The sequence below is a fragment of the Saccopteryx leptura genome, chromosome 2 (genome assembly GCF_036850995.1).
Source record: "Saccopteryx leptura isolate mSacLep1 chromosome 2, mSacLep1_pri_phased_curated, whole genome shotgun sequence".
NCBI lineage: Eukaryota > Metazoa > Chordata > Mammalia > Chiroptera > Emballonuridae > Saccopteryx > Saccopteryx leptura.
The window spans coordinates 287,150,180-287,169,056 of NC_089504.1; the positions used below are offsets into that span (position 1 = coordinate 287,150,180).

General features: G+C 51.7%; 3 protein-coding genes across 9 annotated transcripts; 1 reads left to right on the top strand and 2 right to left on the bottom strand.

Annotated features, from left to right (window-relative positions):
- The first annotated feature begins 2,436 nt into the window (after nt 1-2,436).
- DPM3 (dolichyl-phosphate mannosyltransferase subunit 3, regulatory) lies at nt 2,437-2,982 on the top strand. Of its 2 annotated transcripts, none has more exons than XM_066362304.1 (2): nt 2,437-2,478; nt 2,641-2,982. In XM_066362304.1, exon 2 carries the CDS (start codon nt 2,646-2,648, stop codon nt 2,922-2,924), a length of 279 nt encoding a protein of 92 aa, XP_066218401.1. In that variant the 5' UTR covers nt 2,437-2,478; nt 2,641-2,645; the 3' UTR covers nt 2,925-2,982. The 2 variants fall into 2 exon arrangements, with proteins under 2 accessions (XP_066218401.1, XP_066218399.1); XM_066362302.1 differs by having other exon boundaries at nt 2,452-2,549.
- A 1,013-nt stretch (nt 2,983-3,995) lies between these two features.
- SLC50A1 (solute carrier family 50 member 1) lies at nt 3,996-6,887 on the bottom strand. Of its 5 annotated transcripts, XM_066362301.1 has the most exons (7): nt 6,291-6,887; nt 5,901-5,987; nt 5,835-5,845; nt 5,657-5,780; nt 4,843-5,004; nt 4,488-4,607; nt 3,996-4,406 (listed from the first exon to the last, which is right to left on the bottom strand). In XM_066362301.1, exons 1-7 carry the CDS (start codon nt 6,720-6,722, stop codon nt 4,305-4,307), a joined length of 1,038 nt encoding a protein of 345 aa, XP_066218398.1. In that variant the 5' UTR covers nt 6,723-6,887; the 3' UTR covers nt 3,996-4,304. The 5 variants fall into 5 exon arrangements, with proteins under 5 accessions (XP_066218398.1, XP_066218395.1, XP_066218394.1 ...); XM_066362298.1 differs by lacking the exon at nt 5,835-5,845 and having other exon boundaries at nt 4,843-4,986; nt 5,910-5,987; nt 6,310-6,481; XM_066362297.1 differs by lacking the exon at nt 5,835-5,845 and having other exon boundaries at nt 5,910-5,987; nt 6,310-6,475.
- A 446-nt stretch (nt 6,888-7,333) lies between these two features.
- EFNA1 (ephrin A1) lies at nt 7,334-16,258 on the bottom strand. 2 transcript variants are annotated; one of them, XM_066362306.1, is made up of 6 exons: nt 16,124-16,258; nt 14,168-14,328; nt 10,068-10,363; nt 8,623-8,688; nt 8,411-8,461; nt 7,334-8,238 (listed from the first exon to the last, which is right to left on the bottom strand). In XM_066362306.1, the coding sequence occupies exons 2-6, from the start codon at nt 14,257-14,259 to the stop codon at nt 8,126-8,128; spliced, it is 618 nt and encodes a 205-aa protein (XP_066218403.1). In that variant the 5' UTR covers nt 14,260-14,328; nt 16,124-16,258; the 3' UTR covers nt 7,334-8,125. The 2 variants fall into 2 exon arrangements, with proteins under 2 accessions (XP_066218403.1, XP_066218402.1); XM_066362305.1 differs by lacking the exon at nt 16,124-16,258 and having other exon boundaries at nt 14,168-14,384.
- Nucleotides 16,259-18,877: the final 2,619 nt, after the last annotated feature.

An 18,877-nucleotide genomic window follows, 5' to 3' on the forward strand; every position in this document is an offset into this window, starting at 1 on the left:
AAAAATAGCCCTGTACTCCAGTATTGGCCCCAGATAGGGTTTGCTGGGTGGATTCCGGTTGGGGTTGCATATGGGAGTTTGCCTCACTGTCTCCCCTCCTCTCATGTAAAACAAAACAAAACAAAACAAAAAAACAAATATACTGCTCCCAGAGTTAGGGGATATTTCAAAAATGAATATGAAGCTATAAAATGTTATTTATTTTATTTTTTGTGAGCAGCTGTAGATCCCGAGGTTGCTGGCTTGAGCAAAGACTCATCTGGTTTGAGCACGCTCACCAGCTTGAGCACAGGGTCGCTGGCTTGAGTGTGGGATGATAGACATGATCCCATGGTCGCTGGCTTGAGCCTTAGGTGGCTGGCTCAAACAAGGGCTCACTGGCTCAGCTGAAGCCCTCGCCCCCTCCCTAGCCTCCCCCCTCCCCCGTTAGGGCACCTATGAGAAGCAATCAATAAACAGCTAAAGTGCAGCAACGAAAAATTGGTGCTTCTCATCTCTCTCCCCCCTTTTTTTTCAACACAGACAGAGAGAGGGATAGATATGGACAGACAGGAAGGGAGAGAGATGAGAAGCATCAATTTTTCGTTGCTGCACTTTAGTTGTTCATTGATTGCTTTCTCATATGTGCCTTGACCGTGGGGCTACAGCAGATGGAGTGACCCCTTGCTCAAGCCAGCGACCTTGGGTCCAAGCTGGTGAGCTTTGCTCAAACCAGATGAACCTGCGCTCAAACTGGTGACCTCAGGGTCTCAAACCTGGATCCTCTGTATCTCAGTTTGACGCTCTATCCATTGCGCCACCGCCTGGTCAGGCCATCTCTCTCCCTTTCTGTCTCTCTCTAAAAATATATATATATATTAAAAAAATATATTTTTACTTATTGATTTTACAGCGAAGAAAGGAGATGGTGGAACAAGAAGTTGCTTCACTTTAGTTGTTCATTGATTGCTTATCCTATGTGCCTTGACCAGGCAAACCCAAGGTTTCCAACCAGTGGCCTGAGTATTACAGGTGGTAGACGCTTTATCCACTGGTCACCACAGACCAGGCCTCTTTACTTTTAAAAATATGACAACCTTTGCTCTAACACCTATCTCAAATCATCATGATTAATTGTCAATGCATCTGTTTCTCTGGCTCCTCCTTTTCTCCTTTACCCCAGGAGAGGCAAGTGTTTTGACATCTCTAATTTCTCCAAAGGCTATCATGACACTCAAGAAACCTTGGAACAAATGAATAAATGAGGCCCTGACCGGGTAGTTCAGTTGGTTGGAGGTGTATCCACAAGGGAAGGCTGCAGATTTGATCACCCCCTCAGGGCACACACAAGAATCAACCAATTACAGCAGGAATGAGTGGAACAACAAATGTCTCTTTCCCTCCATCTCTCCCTTTCTCTCTCAAAAATAAAATAAATAAAAATTAAAATAAATTACATATATAAATGTTGGTCAAATAAGTTTCTAAATATAATATATATGTTTGCTAGCTTATAGTTTGCATTGGGTGTGGGGGACAGGCTGTAAGCAGGCAGAGTCATTATAGCCTAAGGCTTAGTTTTAAGACTAAGCTTTTTCCCACACCTTGACTGTTGCATGATAGGGGGTGGTGCACTCTAATGAGGAATCCCATTTATGCCTCAGATAAGTGACTTTGTATCACAGACTTCCTTGTTTGTATATTGGATTAAAGATTTTGATTTCTACACTATAAAATGGGGCAGAGGAGCCCATGCTGGAGGAGAGCAGAGAAAGGCCACACGGAGGAGAGGAGAAGCAGCCAAGATCGTGGAGTGCTGAAGGAGAAGCCAGTTTGTGCAGTCTGTGCAGAGAGAAGGAGATGGGGAACAGAGGTGAATAAGGCTGTTGAGGTACAAACCTTTGATTCTAGGAAACTCGGATAAGTCAGTGGCTTTGGGAGCCCTGAATGGATAGAGAAGTGTTTTCCCACTGTGTGTAGTTCTTGCCCACCAGGTGCAAGCTAGGATTAAAGCAAATGGCCCACCAGATCTTGGCTCCGTCGTTTTCATTACCATCTGTTTGAATCAAATGCGAACCTGCATGGGCTAGGCGGCTGTGATGGTGGTTGTGGCCACTGGCCTTACATATACAGTATATATAAAATAAGTAAAAGAAAGAATAAATCAGTGAATGAATGAATGGGATTTGTGTGCGTAAGTGGTTTAAGGAAAACGATTATTGCAAGGTTTAAGGGTGGCCTTAGGCTTTCTGCAAAGTCTACGCCATCTTGGAGCGCGGCCCTGAGATAGAAGTGGCACAGAATCCTTTGGAACCCAAGCCGCAGTTTGCGGAGCAAAGACGTCTGAACTCAGCGAAGTGAAAGACGGAGGCTGCGAGCTCTCCAAGCGCCTCCACGAGGACTACAGCTCCCAGAAGGCCGAGCAAAGGCGGGGAGCGAGCCTTGGAGTTTTGCACGCTGACGTCAGAGCCGTGTGGAACCGGGAAGCTGCAGGCATAGGTACGTCTCTAGGTTGAGAGCTGAATGGAGGGAGAGAGGAGGGTGAAAACGATGGCCTAATGGCCCTGAGGGTAGGTGAGATGGAAGGGGCTGGTGAGGGAGAAAGACGAAACGGGGGTCGCGGGGCGGAAAGATCTCGAGCTCTGCTTTTTATTCCCGCAGCGACCATGACGAAATTAGCACAGTGGCTTTGGGTACTGGTGCTCCTGGGCTCCGCCTGGGCGGCCCTGACCATGGGGGCCCTGGGCCTGGAGCTGCCTTCATCATGCCAGGAGGTCCTGTGGCCACTGCCCGCCTACTTGCTGGTGTCAGCCGGCTGCTATGCCCTGGGCACTGTGGGCTATCGTGTGGCCACTTTTCACGATTGCGAGGATGCCGCCCGCGAGCTGCAGAGCCAGATCCAGGAAGCCAGAGCCGATTTATCCCGCAGGGGGATGCGCTTCTGACACCCTAACCTCATTTCCGCCCGAACCGCCCCCATTAAAGAGGAAGTTTACTTTCTAACTTTGTTTAGTATGGAGAATGGGAATTGGGGATTGTGTGTACCAGCTGTTGAGAAGTGAGAGGGGGACAAGCCACCTTCCTAAGGCCATCCAGCCTTTATCTTTGCATCCAGCTGGTTTTCCTCCTCCTTTTTCTCCAAAAGAGGCAAAGACCCATTCTCAAGATCTTCCAGGATGGAAATGTTTCACTTTTCTGATCCTTTTTAACACTGTTAGGAAGTACTTCCTGAAGCCTAACTTACATTCGTCATCATAACATCCAAGCTGTCCTTTTTAAGGCCTTCCCAGGTCTGCCCAGGCTGCTCTGTTTCTTTCTTTCTTTATCTATCTATCTATTTATTTATTTATTTACAGAGACAGAGAGTGAGTCAGAGAGAGGGATAGACAGGGACAGACAGACAGGAACGGAGAGAGATGAGAAGCATCAATCATTAGTTTTTCATTGTGTGTTGCAACACCTTAGTTGTTCATTGATTTCTTTCTCATATGTGCCTTGACCGTGGGCCTTCAGCAGACTAAATAACCCCTTGCTGGAGCCAGCAACCTTGGGTTCAAGCTGGTGGACTTTTGCTCAAACCAGATGAGCCCGTGCTCACGCTGGCGACCTGGGGGTCTCGAACCTGGGTCCTCTGCATCCCAGTCCGACGCTCTATCCACTGCGCCACCGCCTGGTCAGGCTGCTCTGGTTCTTTTTTTATTTTTTAATTTTAAAAATTTTTTTAATTCATTTTAGAGAGGAGAGAGAAAGGGAGAGAGAGAAGGTGGGGAGGAGCTGGAAGCATCAACTCCCATATGTTCCTTGACCAGGCAAGCCCAGGGTTTCGAACCGGTGACCTCAGCATTTCCAGGTTGACACTTTATCCACTGCGCCACCACAGGTCAGGCATGCTCTGGTTCTTTTAGATACCTTTTCTGAGCCAATCCTACCAGCCCAAGAATAACTCTGGATCAGGCATTGCACCACTACCCTTCACCAAACTAGGCAGGTTGAGAATCACTGAAGAGAGAATGAGCTTTGATGGGCAGGGGTAGGGAACAGTTTATTTTAAGGCACATTGTAAAGATTTCAACCCAACCTCTAAAATTAAAAAATATAATCTTTAAAAAATAAGTGCTTCATCTCCCAGGTCCCACCCAATCTTCTAAGTAAAGCTCTTTTGTTGGTCCTCAGATTCTTAAAATTGTTTCTTTTTCTTTCCCATAACCCTCAGCACCGTGGAACTGGTTAGCAGGTACAGTTGAAACAGGTTGCTTTAACTGTTGGTTTGGAACCTCTTTGGTAACAGTTTGGCATTAAGGTGCCCTGTGGTCAGGTGAACTGCTTCAGGTTTGTAGGAGCTGATAGTTCCTGTCTTGCTCCTGAGGGTATTTCCAGAAAAGCCAGAGACGAATGAAGCTGGTGAGGATTCCTGGAAAGTTGGGTACCTGAAATCACAAGGGCTGCTGTGAGGAGAGGCGCTGATTTTCCACCTTGTACACTTGAAACCCCATCCCTGTGCTGCTTACCATGATGTAGGGATCTCTAAGTTGAAACCCATAGAGCGTCCAGGAGGCAGAGGTGAGGAGAGTGGCAATGGTCAGTGAGAAAGAGAGACTTTGGGTTGATTTAGTCTGAATAACTTTGGCCTGTGGGAAAGGATGAGACACTCCTAGCCCAGACACACAGTAAAGCTTCCATCTTGCCTAATAATATCCTCCCTGATCTGTCACCCAACCTTTTCCTCCTGCCTTCCACTCACCCACCTCTACTGCCCTGTCTCCTTCCAGGATTTGAATCTTCCCTTCCTCTGGAATGTAAGCTAGTCTCTGGCTATGGGAGCCTGGCCCTTATCTCCCCACCTCCATGGACACCTCTACTCACCAAATCAGTCAATGGTGAGAGGTACATACTGATGGTGAAGACACTGCAGAAGAGGCCCAGCTGCTGAAGCCTGGCCTCAATGTTGGGCACCAGGAGCCAAAAGTAGCCAAAACCCAGGAGAAGGACCCCCAGCAGGGTTGCAGTCTGTAGGAGCACAGCACGCTGCAGGGGAGAGAGTCTCAGAAGGCTGGCTTCATGGAGGAAGAAACAGCCTTCCTTCTATTGTAGATGTGCCAGGAGCCCTCTCTTGACTCCCCTGCTGGAATTAATTCATCCTGCCCTTTCCCATGCTTCAGTAGGGGAGCCAACTTTTTTTCTTTTTTTTTGGGGGGGGGAGCCAACTTTTGTCTAGGCTTCCAGTACAGCACTTGTCACAGCCTTTTTCCCACTAGTGACTTGATCCACCACAACACTGGAAGTTTCTAGGGGAGGGAAAGATATCTTTTTTGTGTGTGAGCTTGGTATACACAAGAGGAGCTATTAATAAATGCTTGTATGATTGAGTGGGGAAACAGCCTATCATCTCATTCTCAGTCACTGGCTCTGGTGGAACTATGGGAGACAAAAGCCCTTTTCCTCAGCTTGTTGGGCAGCAGGGCACCATCGGGTAGGCAGAGCTACCCGCTTTGCCAGGATGGGGATGATGTGTGAGTCTCAGAAGACTGGCTTCATGGAGGAAGGACTGCAATGCCTTCCAGGAAAACGTGGCTGAGCCAGCCTGTTATAGCCTTCTAGGAAGCACTGTTTGCCCTGCCAGCGTGGCAGGGCATGCAGCAGAGAGGTAGGTGCAGGGGGGGGGGGGGGGAGGATCTACCTTCCGAGGGCAGTAGTGCAGATACACCGAGATATATAGGGTCTGAAGCACAGCGCCCACGGTGTTGACGACGATTAGGGTCCCGTCACCCTTCAAGATCCCATAACTCAGCCAGCTCAGGTTGCTGCAGGATGGAGGGCAGGGACATTTGCCGCGGGGCTGAATGTGAGAGGGGGACCCAAGGAGCCTCTTCCGTGATCCTCACCCCACCCCACGCCCCTGTCTTTCCCGCCTCAGCCGTCGCCCCTCTCACTTGACATCCGTGGTAAGAAAGGGCAGGAACTGGACATTGTCCACTCTCCGGGTCATCCGCATGTGCCTGAGGTCCGAGCTGTAACGGGACCCCGAAGGCAGGAGTGAGAAGAGAATGGATAACCAGGCTGCTGGGGAATGGAGATTCCCAATGCCTGTCATCCTCCCCTGACAACTGCAGACCCCCGGCCCCGCCCTCAGCTCCCTGGCCTTCTTCAGGACAAGTGGCCAGCCTCGCCTTGGTACCTCGGTCCCCTCGACCCGATTCCACTTTGACCCCATGTTCTGGACGCAGCCTGGCGCTGCACCCACGTCTCCGTTCCCTCTCGCTCCTTTCCTGACTTCCTGGTCCTGCCCTAACCCGGCCCGGCCGCGCTCTCACAGGCCGGTGGAGAACATGCCGAGGGTGAAGAGCACGCAAGCTCCGGAAAGGAGCGTGTTTGCCACGCTGCCCGCCTCCATCGCTCTCAAATCCGGCTCCCGCGCGGGGCGCCGGGGAAAGGCTAGCTGGGGGTAGGGCCCCAGACGCCGGAGCCCCGCCCCCCGGCGGCCCCCACCCGCGCGCTCCGCTGTCCCCCGGAAACTGAACCGGAACCCGGCCTAGGACGTAAACCAGGAACTCAGGCCCCGCCCCCCTGGCTCGGCGCCGGCTCCCGAGGTTCCAGGTTCCGATGTTATCCTCCCGGTCTCTGCCCGTTTGCTTACTAGGGCTCCTCAGACTTGCCCTGGCACCCGTCGTTTCCCACTCTCTGCTAACCCCTTTTCTCACGTAGACCCCCAGCCTCAACTCACACACAGGTCCGCAAGTCGACATGGTAGACCTCAAAACAAAAGCTTGTTGGACCCAACCAGATTTCAACGCGCCACCCACCCGAGCTCAGATCAAAACCTCCAGATTTTGGGAGGTTTCTCCCAGTTAACAAGGATTGCCAGGAATCACCAATTCTGTCAAGTGCCTTTCCCCTTCAGTCACACCACCATCTTAGCCGGCCCACTGAAGCACATATTTTGATATCCCTGCCAACCCGACTTGTTGCAGGGAACTTTCGCGCTCCTAGATTCCCACATATCTCTGTTCGTGCTGCGAGGCGCTCAGCTGGTGTTGCTTGAGGGTTGTCCTAACTCACCCATGAGTACCTGCATGGTATGCCAAGCCCAAGGCCCAGTGCTGCAAGGGTGGGAATGGGGCAGAAGTATGATAGGAAGAACTTCCAGAATGGGGTCAATCTAGAACCAAACAGACTATGTGGGAACATTCCTATCTTGGACAACCCTGAGAAAACACCCCTCTTTGGGGCTGGTGAGGGGTATGTATTCTTTCCAGAAAAGGAAAAAAAACCCAGTCGCTACTGGTATTGCCTATAGCAGGGACTCAATGGTCATAAATTAGTATGGAGGAGCAGAAAAGCATGTCCAAAAAACAAAAACAAACAAACACAGCTTTATTTTGAAACAAATAACATTGTATAAAAAAATCTCCAGTTGTAGAAAACAGCACAGACACACAGCAAGTTTATATACAGATCCTGTACATGTGGGCCCTGCCCTTCAGGCTACACTCTAGGCAGATTCTGGGCACATGGGCACTGCCCTTACAACTACACTCTAGGAACAGGTTGGCACAGCCCCCTGCTGGCACAGCTCTGGGGAGTACTGCCCCAGGGTAGGAGAGGGTGCAGTGGTTGACTGCAAACCTCTCCACGGCAGCTCCACAAATGGGAGATGCTGGGAGGGCCCAAGAATACTGCCTCTTCTGTCCCTGGCTCCCAGGCAGGAAACTGTCTTTTGCTTTTCCTTCAGTCAGTTCATCCTGGCATCCTGGCTCTCTGTGGAGGAGCATCTTTGCAAAGCTCAGTGTCCACCAACATGACCCCAGACCCTTCCCAGCTCAGCTCCCACAGTACCCTTCTTGAGTCCATGTCTGCACAGCTTGAGTTTTTGGCTTAAAGGCAGGAATGGCAGAGGAAGAACTGTCCACACTTCTTTGTTTATCCCTCTGAGGTGGAGGCAGGGATGGCACTACTAGGCTTGCTGACCTCCATTGGGTTGAAACCCTTAATACTGACCCGTTTTGAGGCTGCTGGGTGGCAGCTTGTGCATATGGTGGGAGTGGTTCCCAGGACTGGGGCTTTGGAAGCGACCCCAGGACAGGTGAGGGTGCCTGCTTCTGCCTCCTCAGCTCAGGTCCAATCCTAAGGCCAGATGTGGCATATAACTTCACGGGGTTTGCAGCAGCAGGAATGGCAGGAGCAGCACAGCCCAGGCAAGTGGGAAGAGGCGGGGGGCAGCACTGTGACCGATGCTATGTAGAACCTGCACCTCTGGGTCATCTGCAAGGTGGGAGGGCAAAGGCTCCCAGGTGAGCAATCCCACTACTAGCACTGGCCCTCAGCCCAACAAGGTTTCCTTAGCCCCTGCCTGGCAAAGGAGCCACCTCTGTACCCAGTCTCCTCAAGCAGAACCCTTTGTTTGCCTCAGACCCAATTTGTTCCAGATACCTACCTGCTGGAAGTTTCTTCTCCTGTGGATTGGCATGGGCCTGAGGACTGTGAGCTAAAAGACAGGGTGGCCATAGATCAGGTACTGTGCCAAGGAGGCAGAGGGGTGGGGGTGCTGGGTGGGTCAGGCAGTAGAAATTGCCCACTAGCCCAGGTCATTAGGCCAGGCCCACCATACGGGTATAAAAAGGAGACCCATAGGGCCCTGACACTCACTGATTTTGCCATTGACAGTCACCTTCAACCTCAAGCACTGGTCTTCTTGGTGGTGGATGGGTTTGGCTGCAAGATAAACCCACATGGTGATATGGAAAGGGAAAGACCCTTTGGTGGAAGAAAACAAGCACAAATGCCTCTGACCTTGCTTTCTCAGTCTTTGCTTATTTGAATCCCTTTCTTCCCTCTAAGCTTTGATTCTTACCTTTCTTAGGCTTTGCCCACTTTCTGCCCCATGTGGTTAGAGTGGTTCCCAGGACTGGGGCTTTGGGAGGGACCCTAGGCCCAACCTCCCTTGTTTTTGGAATAATCCTTGGCTTTGGAGATGGTGATAAAAAGAACACAGCCATTGTCCCTTGTTCACAATCCATCCTTCATTCCTGCCAGCTGGAGGGGTGAGGCCTGCACAATAATCTTCCCTTACCTGGCCATTCTGTACTCCCCCTGCCAAGACAACACCGAACGAGTGAGGCCTAGAGGCATTCTACACAAAGCTGATCTGATCATTGTTAAAACCTAACAGTGGCTCTCCACTGCCTTCAGGATAAACTCCTTAGCACTTCTTACGTCCCTATGATCTGTCCTGTCCAGTCCACTTCTCCAAGCTCATATCCCCCACTTTAAAGTGTCCCTCCTACTCTAGACAGGCTAACTCTATGGAGTTCCCTAAAGATGTTATGTTTCCTTTGCATATGTTCCCCCCTCATTTATGGCCAACCCCTCTGCTTGTCTTTTTTACAGGGACAGAGAGAGAGAGTCAAAGAGAGGGATAGACAGGGACAGACAGACAGGAATGGAGAGATGAGAAGCATCAGTCATCAGTTTTTCGTTGCAACACCTCAGTTGTTCATTGATTGCTTTCTCATATGTGCCTTGACCGCGGGCCTTCAGTAGACCGAGTAACCCCTTGCTCAAGCCAGTGACCCCACGCTCAAGCTGGTGAGCTTTGCTCAAACCAGATGAGCCCGTGCTCAAGCTGGCAACCTCGGGGTCTCAAACCTGGGTCCTCAGCATCCCAGTCCGACGCTTTATCCACTGCGCCACCACCTGGTCAGGCTCTGTTTGTCTTAAGGTCTGGGAAGCCAAGAAGCCTTCTCTGATCCCCTCTAACCTGGAAAGTACCTAAGCCATTTTTCCAGGGCCCCTGTGCTCATGTCTGCCATATTACATTGTTCTAATGGTCTGTTAACCTATGTGTGTTTCTTCCCAGCTTCCTTGAGGACAAAGACCCTGTAGTATTTTATTTATCTTTGAGCCGGTAATGTCATGCAGAGTGCACAGTACACAGTAGCTCACTGTACAATGTGAATGAATGAAAACAGAATCCAGTATTGGAGAGGCCCTCTGCTGCTTGACTCCTCACTAAGCATGTACTCAAGCATACACATCATGCCAGCTGTGTCCCCAGGTATGTGCACCTTTGTGCATGCCTCCCGAGCACTCACAGATGTAGTAGTAGCTATGTCCCTCTTTGAACTCCTTGCCAAGGGTAAAAGGTGTGAAGCGCAGGAACTTCTCAGACAGCTTTTCTGGGCCATGCCTGGCACTGGGATGGTTGCACTGCCAGCGAACCTGGTCCTTGGATTGGGGCTGGCACAGATGGTACTGTTCGAACTCCACCAGGTACAGTGTATACTGCTCCATGGCAGTGGCTGCCACAGAGTCATCCTCATAATGGGGACAGATGATGTCTAGGTAGTCATTCAGCTGCACGTATACTGTGTAGTCCTCATTCCGGAACCTGGGCATGTGCAGAAGAGAAGAAAGCAAGCTGTCACTTAAAAGCCAGCCAGAGCCTTGAGTATCCAAATGTTTACATGGCCCCTCATGCTTTACACTGGACCCCCATGGAAATTTGTTTTGACAGTCTCAACTCCCAATATTTACTGATCTTGATCTCTTAAATATCTTTCCACCATCTCCAAACATCCCCTACCATCATTGTTTCCCATAATCCAATAAATAGCATTCACTTAGTATCTTTCAGATAACAAAACATTTCCCATAACCCCCCTGATATTTACCCAAGGGTGGGCTTCTAAATATTTCCTTAGCTCTCTCATCAGTCTCTTTAACCCATAAATATTTCCCCAAATCTTTTGTACCTGGTGTTCCTTTAAATGCTATTAGACCTCAGGCTGAGACCCTACTGGCCCATGCTATCAAAGGATCCAAGGAACTCTTTCTCTTTACCAGGCTAGCATTCAGCCACAACACATTTATATCTTTTTTTAAAAATTGATTTTAGAGAGAGAGCGAAAGAAAGAGACATTGATTTGCTGTTCATTTATTTATGCATTTATTGGTTGATTCTTCTTTTTTTTTTTAAAAGAGAGATGCCTGACCTATGGTGGTGCAGTGGGTAAAGCATCAAAGTTGAGGTCGCTGGTTTAAGGCCCTGGGCTTGCCTGGTCAAGGCACATATGGGAGTTGATGCTTCCTGTTCCTACCTCCCTTTTCTGTCTTCTCTCTAAAATGAATAAAGTCTTAAAAAGAAATTGAAGAGAGAGAGGGAGGTAGGGAAAGAGATGAGAAGCATCAACTTGTAGTCTTGTAATTGTGGCACTTTTAGTTGTTCATTGATTGTTTCTCATACATGCTTTGACTGTCAACCTTGGGTTTCAAACCAGCGACCATGGGATCATGTCTGTGATTCCAAGCTCAAGCCGGCGACCTCGGGGTTTTGAACCTGGGACTTCAGCAACCCAGATCAATGCTCTATCCATTGCACCACCTCTGGTCAGGCTCATTGGTTGATTTCTGTATGTGCCCTGACTGGGGATTGAAACCACAACATGCATATGAAATGACAGTCTAATTAACTGAGCTATCCAGCCAGGGCCACATATATGTCTTCATTTCTTATTCATTTTTTCCCTCCTGACCCACTGAAATCTCACATTTCTCAGTTTCATTTCCCCCCAAGCCTCCAGTATACCCAGGACCACAAATAATGCCTGAATCCTTTAAGTTAAATCACTCGCATTAATTATTCATTCCCCTCAAATCTATACTCAAAATGATGCTCAGGTCTCCTTGTCCACTTCTCTCAAAGGACCCCAAAACATCCCTGTCCCTTTATCTCCAAAAGTCACACATTCCGTTGTGAAGTGAGCACCACAAATGCTGAAGTTCTTAGATCTGAGGCTGCCTCTCCCCTCCTCCCAAGGTGGAGCCAGCTCCCCTCCCCCAGCCCATTCCCTCCAGGCTCCACAGGCTCCAGCCTGACTGCCCACCAGCCCCTCCCCCCCCAGCTCCAGACACCTGGCTCCAGTCTGGGTGGGGTCCTAGTAGGGGGAAAAGTGCCTCCCTACCTCCCTCTCCAAGCTGGTCAGCTTCTCTGAATTCCCCCAAGCACTGCCAGTGAGACACTCAGCAGAGTTGGCTGCCAACTTGCTACAAACCAAAGCCCTGGGCATGGGTGGTGGGAGGAGGAGCAGGAATTAGGCCAAGATGCCTTGGAGGTGGGCACCCACTGCCTAGTCAGCATGACCCCTAAGAGGCCTGGCCTTGAAGCAGCATGCCAGTTCTCAAGCTAGGCTTACAAGGGCCCCTCCGCCACCCTGGGAAAGAGAGTAAGAGAGTAAGAGAGTGAGAGAGTGAGAGGAGAGAGGGAGACAGGGAGGGGGGAGAGAAGCAGAGGGAGGCTTTTAAAATTCCTCTCTGGAGAGATAAACATAGAAGCCATTTCAAAACAGGTATTTCAGCTCTGGGCCTGGCATCCTTCCCCCATTCCAGTGACGGGCACTGACTCATTCTTCATCCACCTCTGCCACCCGCCCCAGCATTCATAAGTCTGTGAAAATTTACCTTGTCAAATGTGGATAGTCCCTGGGACCCCAGGACAGCAGTGTCCACTTGCCCTAGGTCCTCTCCTCTAGGCAAAGGGAGCTGGCAGGTCTGAATGGGCAGGGTATTTGCCCTTCTAGCATCGAGGACAGTACCCAGCTCACAGTGGCACCACCCTTCTTCCCATGCTGCCCCCCCCCAAGATCCCAGGGCAGATGCCCACTGCCCTGAGTCACCCTTGCCAGCCTCACACCCGCCCAGCTTATTGCCACTTCATCTTTGCCCCCGAGCTGGGCTCAGCTTGGCTGCGTGTATACTCCACTCTGGGCTGGCTTCTTTTTAGTCCTGGGTACGAACAGGGCATAAGCTCTGCTTGGTGGGGGCACTGTCACCCCTCCCTCCTGGGGTACAATCTGCTCCACTTCAGGCCCTTTTGACTCTTGCTCTCCATTTGAGAAAGGGGGGCAATGGCGTCAGGGAAGGCGGGGAAGGGGGCAAGGAAGAGGCTCCTTCCTGAAAGAGAGGAAACCTGGGAGCTTGGGAACGGAAAAGGCCAGGGTCACCCCCTCCCTACTCACAGCTTCCTGTCCCCTCCTCCTCCTTCAGCCAACACCTGGCATGGGCATAAACAGGGACTTTGCTCTCTTCCACTAGGACAAGATTGGGTCAAGGAAGCAAAGAGCAGGCAGCAAGGAGTGGGGTGGGGGAGGACTGGCCAGACTGCCCCTTTAAATCACGGGCAATAGGGCACTGCCCTCTGGAGCTGCCAGCTAGCTGTTCTCTCCCCACCACTGCCACAGACACAGAACCCCTCACCAGGCACTGTCGCCACAGGATTAGAGAAAGCTGGTACAATATATTTCTCAAGGGGACTGGGTGGCAGGCGCCCTAGGGCTGGGGGAGGCTGAACTGAGTGCAGTTTTTCCTGACCCCAAGCTCCTCCAGCCCTCCTCTCCATTCTTTCCCCTAACCCCCTCTCAGGTTTTTCTGCAAATATTGTTCTCATAACTTCAGAAAACTCAAGGGCAAGAACAAAGGGTCCTATGGAGCTTCTTCCATCCAGTACCATTTGCCTCAGTCCTAAACCTGCCCAGGAGAAATTAACTCTTTCCTGCCCAGACCCCTTGTAAACCCCACCCCCCAATCTCTTTGGTTTTACTACTGGAACCTCAGGTGACTACCCTGACCTACTCACACAGCATGTACTTTACTCACGTCACCTCAAACATCCCTTGGGGAGGGGGGACTTTCCGTAGTCACCTTAAATACAGAGTGAACACTTAATGCCCACAGCCCAGGACTCTCCTGAGAGGCCCTTCTAGGATTACAGTGAGCATTCTGCTTACTCCTGATGTCATATCAGGTGCCTGTCAGTATAGGCAGATGACCAAGTGACAGACAAGGAGAGACACACAGGCTTTCATGGGGGGAAAGATCTACAAGAGCCCTGGTGGCCAGGGAGGGTGGTCCATCCTAGAGGCAGGAACTGTTCAGCATGGGTTCCTCACTTCGGAGAAACAGAGGTGCCAGAGGGAAAGAAAAGACAAGCAGAAATACTGCCTGTGTTCTTACCCTGGGGTGGGGGGCCCACTCCCAGTTATGGGGGAGAAGTGAAGGAAAGGACATCTGAGGAATCCCTCCCGCCTCTGGTCACTACCTCAAGACTCCAGTCAGGGGCTGGTCGGGACAGTTAAACTGGGGTAGAGGACAGTGCCAACAGGACGCTCAGGCTGTCGGCCGGAGACTAAGGGCTTACTTGGGGTTTGAACTGTTCCAGAAGACGGTGTGGCGGTCGGCAGCGGCCAGACTGTAGCAGAGACCCAAGAGAGGGGCCCAGAAGAACTCCATAGCGCGGGGCCTGGCCAGGCCGGGCGAGGACGAGGGGCTCGTCGAGCTCTGGGTTCCTGCGGGTTTTCTCTGCGGAACAGCCCGCACAGCACTCTCAGGTCTGGCTTCTGCGCCTCAGGACTCCGCCTTTTGGGCCAGCGCCGCCCGACACCCCGCCCCGCCCCCCGCCCCGCCCGGCGTGCGGCTGCCCTGGGGCTTGGGGGCTGGGGAGGTGGGGGAGGAGAGCGCAGGGGAGGGAGCAGAGCTGAGCGCGCGACTCAGCCGGGGTAGATTCGCTGTGCGCTGCGTGTTAGCTCACTTGTGTTCTGCATGCCACTTTCTGGGCCTATGCGGGGTGGTGGGTTTGTGTCCCTCGGAGCAGTCGCGCGTGCGAGTGAGGGGAACCAGCTACACTAGCAGCTCTGTGAACACGCGGTGGCGAGACCCAGCTTTTCGATCTTGCGGGGTGCAAGGTTGTTGATAGGTCTGGCACCTTTCCCGAGCCTCGCACTACCAGGCTGCGGCGTCGCGTTCCCACACTCTCCTCGCCGCCACCGCCCCCCCCCCCCCCCGTCTCCTCCCCGGACTCTGCGCTCGGTTGCACCTCCCCACTCACGCGGCTGTTTGTTTTTGTTGGGTTTGTCAATGTTGTCTTTGTTCAGTAGATTGTGTCATCGCCTAGATGCCGGGAATAAAGTGCGACCCTGAGTGATCAAGTGTGTATTATGTGTGGCCGGGGTTAAGGGCGCGCCTCTGTGTCTGTGAGAGGGAGACACTCGGGATCTTGGGCCCGCGAGAGGGTTCACTCCTGTTTGTAGTGCTCCATAGGGTTCTAACGACCTGTGTGTGTTGTGTACGTGTGGACACACGTGTGTACCGTGCGAATGGACTTTGAGCTGCGAGAATCTGAGCCCGAAGGGTGACAAACCACACATGTGCATCTGGCATGTGCAGATGCGTGTGATGGCATGCAAGTGTGAAAGCATTTGTGAGTAGACTACAGCTGCGTGTGGGGTGGGGAAACGTGTGCAGTTTTGATGTGTGCATGCCAATGTTTGTGTGAAGAGGAAGGGAAATGTGCATAGGCGAGCAGGGTATGTGGGGTGGAGGCAGGAATGTTTGCGTGGCGTCCCCTGTCAGTAGTCAAGACCCGAGACCCAGTTTGGCCCCCTCCTCCGCGCCCTGTAAACAAACCCGCTGGAATTCGCTTTCGGAGCCCCCTCCCCGCAGGGTCCACTGTGGGGTGGGTGTCTGCCTCCCAGGTCGAAGGGTGGAGCAGGCAGGCAGGTGTTTGATTGGGCTCGAGTGTCTGGCGCGGGAGGGTCGAGTGCTGTGTGCCTGGGTGTCTGGTGGCTTCTGTGTGATCGCGTGTCTGTGCGCGCGCCCCCAGTTGGGTTGGAGTGTGTGCGCATCCCTGGCCAGCTCTCCACGCGGCTGCGCAGCGCGGGTAGCCGCAGACTCTGGCCCCGGCCGGCAAGGACCCAGCCCCTCTGGTTCTCAGGCTGTTTCATCCTCCTCTTTTACTGCCAGGCCTGGCGACAGCCTCTGTAATTACGCGGGGCCGGGACGCCACGGTTAGTCCGGCGCTGACCCCGTGGGGAGAAGCCTGGGGTGGAGGAGGGCCCAGGCTGGCCCCCACCCCCGGGGCGCAAGTAACTGGAGGTCCAGCTCGACTTACTGACGGTAAATATTTACCCAACGCCTACTAGGGTCTAGGTCAGGCTTTGCGTGCCGCCCCCACCAGCCTCCACCCTCTGGCGTGCACCTGCCCCCGGCGACGTGCGCAGCTCAGCGTTTACCCGATGTGCAGCCCGTCCTTCCCGCCGGGGCCGAAGTCTACCCGCGGACCAGCTCCAGGGCGGTTCCTCACGCGCGTTTTACTCACCTGGGTGTCGGCCTCCCATGTACCCCCGGAGAGATTATCCCATCCCTGCGCCTGTGTCGCACAGAATTAAAGCTCCACGAGGACAGGGATATTTTTGTACTCTGCTGTATTGCCAACGCCTGGCACAGCACTTAGCACACGTAGTAGCTGGTCAATAAATATTTGTTGTGTGGGTGACATCACTGTTCAGTGAAGGTGCCTAACTTGGCGTACATACTGCTCTGAAAAGAAACCAGAGAAGGGTAGGGAGGGGAGGGGGATGGTAGCGCTAAAGAGAGGGTGGCCAAGGGTTGCCCCCTGGAGACGGTTTGGGGCACATTCCCCCGTTTCTCTGGCTGCTGGGACTGCAGGGCGGGAACTTGTAGGGTCCCTGGGCTGTGCCACTGGGGCCGGGCAGGTTCAGGCTCGCTCCGCCTAGCCCGGCTGGGCTACGTCCGTTCCCCGCCCTAGCTGCGTCTAGGGCTGGGGCATGCCGGGTGGAGAAAAGGTGGGGGAAAATTCGAGGCATGAATGAGATACGGAGCCCTCCTTCCCCGGTTTAGCGCAGTCCCCAGTGTCTCACTTTAGGCTTTGATCTCATTACTTTTCGTGCATATATTTGTGCGTTTGGGGGTCGTTCTTCAGGCCTAGGCAGCCCTAGAGAGAGGGTGTTGTGATGAACAACGTAGGTAGGGGTGCGTCTAAGATAAAATTCCTGCCCTTGAGGAGGAGCCTTCAGGCCAGTAGGAGAAATAGGCAAATCACCATTTATACAAGCTTACCTTTAAGTGTTAAACAGCACGGACTCCAGACCCACAATCCGCACTCGCACTGCCCTGACACTTTGAGAGCCGCTACGACGCCTACTGGACGGAAAGGAGAGTTGCAGGTATTGTGCGACCCAGACAGTGACAACAGAAGAGAAGTAGGCTTAGGAACTCGACCTGAAGACCAACTCAGCCTCCATCTTGTCCCATCCCCCACGCCTAACCTCTAGCCTGCCCAGGCGGGTCCGTCTTGGCTCTGGCTTTGGGCTACCTCTCACCGCAAACTTGTGCGCTTATAAAGGCTTTCAGCACCGCCACCCCCAGGCAAACATCTGTGCTTTGCTGCGTGAGCTGTCTGAGGTGTCTGTCTGTCTGCCTGTCTGGGAAATTCCCCTTAATAACCTTTTTTTGTGAATTTCTGAAAGACGGATGAACCCTTTGAGTGCCTTGTGAGGAGCCCAACCTCTGGAGGGAGTGCGTCCACCAGTGGGGGCACTGCCCGCCTGGAAGCGCCATTGCCAGTCTGGAGCAGGCAGAGAGCTAATTGATTGCTACTTCTTTACTGAGCACCCTGCCATCCTGGCCCAGCCCCTGAGAGCATCTCTAGAATATGGGATGGGGGTGGGAGGCCTGAGCATGGAGCAGCCTCTGTTCCACTCCCTCAGTGTCATTTTGAAAAAGAAAGGGAATGTCTCCCGCTTTATTAGTAATGTGTGTATATTTCCTCACTTTACAAATAATGTGTGTAGAGTTGGAAAAAAGGAAACAGGAGAATAATGGGGAGGAGGAGACACCAGCTACTGTTAATATTTTCATACCTTCCCTGCCAGCCTTTTGTTTGTGAGATTTGGGGGGGGGGGGGAGGGCGGATGCTTGCTTCTTCCTAGTGTGATAAATACCACACATTTCTATTGTGTACTTCCATTTTTCCCTTTAACTTTATTATCCTTTTTAGATATTTTTAATGTTTTGATCTTTAGAGAGAGTGGAGAGAAAGACAGAGAGAGAGAGAGAGAGAGGTGGGAGAAGCAGGAAACATCAACTCGTAGTAGTTTCTTCTTGTATGTGCCTTGACAGGGAAACCCCAGGGATTTGAACTGGGAACCACAGCATTCGAGGTTGATGCTTTACCACTGGCCACCACAGATCAGACCCCTTTAACATTATGATAGAAGACATTTTCCATGTTTCAAACTCTTTATAAATAATATATATATTTTAAATTTTTATTTATTTTTTATTTATTCATTTTAGAGAGGAGAGGGAGTGACAGAGAGAGAGAGAGAGAAGAGACAGAGAGAGAGAAAGGGGGGAGGAGCTGGAAGCATCAACTCCCATATGTGCCTTGACCAGGCAAGCCCAGGGTTTTGAACTGGTGACCTCAGTGTTTCCAGGTTGATGCTTTATCCACTGCGCCACCACAGGTCAGGTCATCTTTATAAATAATATTTTTAATGGCAGCATAATATTCCAGTGAGTTTTTTAGAGTTTGCCATTGCAGGGTAGGTATTAATAAGCACATCTACATACACACACTGAGGCTCTCCTCAGTTGCTGAGAACATGAATTGACTGGTTCTTAGCAGTTAGAAATAAACCTGAGGTTGACTTTCATTCAATAAATATTTATGGAGCACCTACTCTGGACAGGACTCTGGATTGGGGTTGGGGACTCAGTGGGGCACAACAGGGAAGGGCCTGGTTCTCATGGAGCTTATGTTTTAGATGAAGTCAGGGCATTTGCTTTTATAGACTTTGAAGATTTTCACAGATGTGGGAAAATGCATTTGATATTGCCAAGCTAAAGCCAGATTCTTTTGACTATTTTCTAGTCCAGTTCTTTTACTGAAGGCCAAGGTGACCGAACCTAATGGCTCTGTCCCCACTTACACACATCCAACTCAGGAGGAGGCCAAACTCCATGGGAGACGGTGGAATTCTTTCCCTGGGAGTTCACTGCAGGGAAGAGGAGTTTGGGCAGGATGAGAAGTGGTAAGGAGGATGGGACT

Excerpts from the sequence above, each read along its gene's own strand:
- DPM3 (XM_066362304.1), top strand. The coding sequence starts at position 2,646 with ATGACGAAATTAGCACAGTGGCTTTGGGTACTGGTGCTCCTGGGCTCC.
- SLC50A1 (XM_066362301.1), bottom strand. The coding sequence starts at position 6,722 with ATGTCGACTTGCGGACCTGTGTGTGAGTTGAGGCTGGGGGTCTACGTG. Across the intron at positions 5,988-6,290 it reads GGCATGTTCTCCACCGGCCT|CTCGGACCTCAGGCACATGC; the intron begins GTGAGAGCGCGG and ends GTCCCGTTACAG. Across the intron at positions 4,407-4,487 it reads TTAGAGATCCCTACATCATG|GTACCCAACTTTCCAGGAAT; the intron begins GTAAGCAGCACA and ends TTGTGATTTCAG.
- EFNA1 (XM_066362306.1), bottom strand. The coding sequence starts at position 14,259 with ATGGAGTTCTTCTGGGCCCCTCTCTTGGGTCTCTGCTACAGTCTGGCC. Across the intron at positions 8,689-10,067 it reads ACATAGCTACTACTACATCT|CCAAACCCATCCACCACCAA; the intron begins GTGAGTGCTCGG and ends TTTATCTTGCAG. Across the intron at positions 8,462-8,622 it reads GACTGTCAATGGCAAAATCA|CTCACAGTCCTCAGGCCCAT; the intron begins GTGAGTGTCAGG and ends CCTGTCTTTTAG.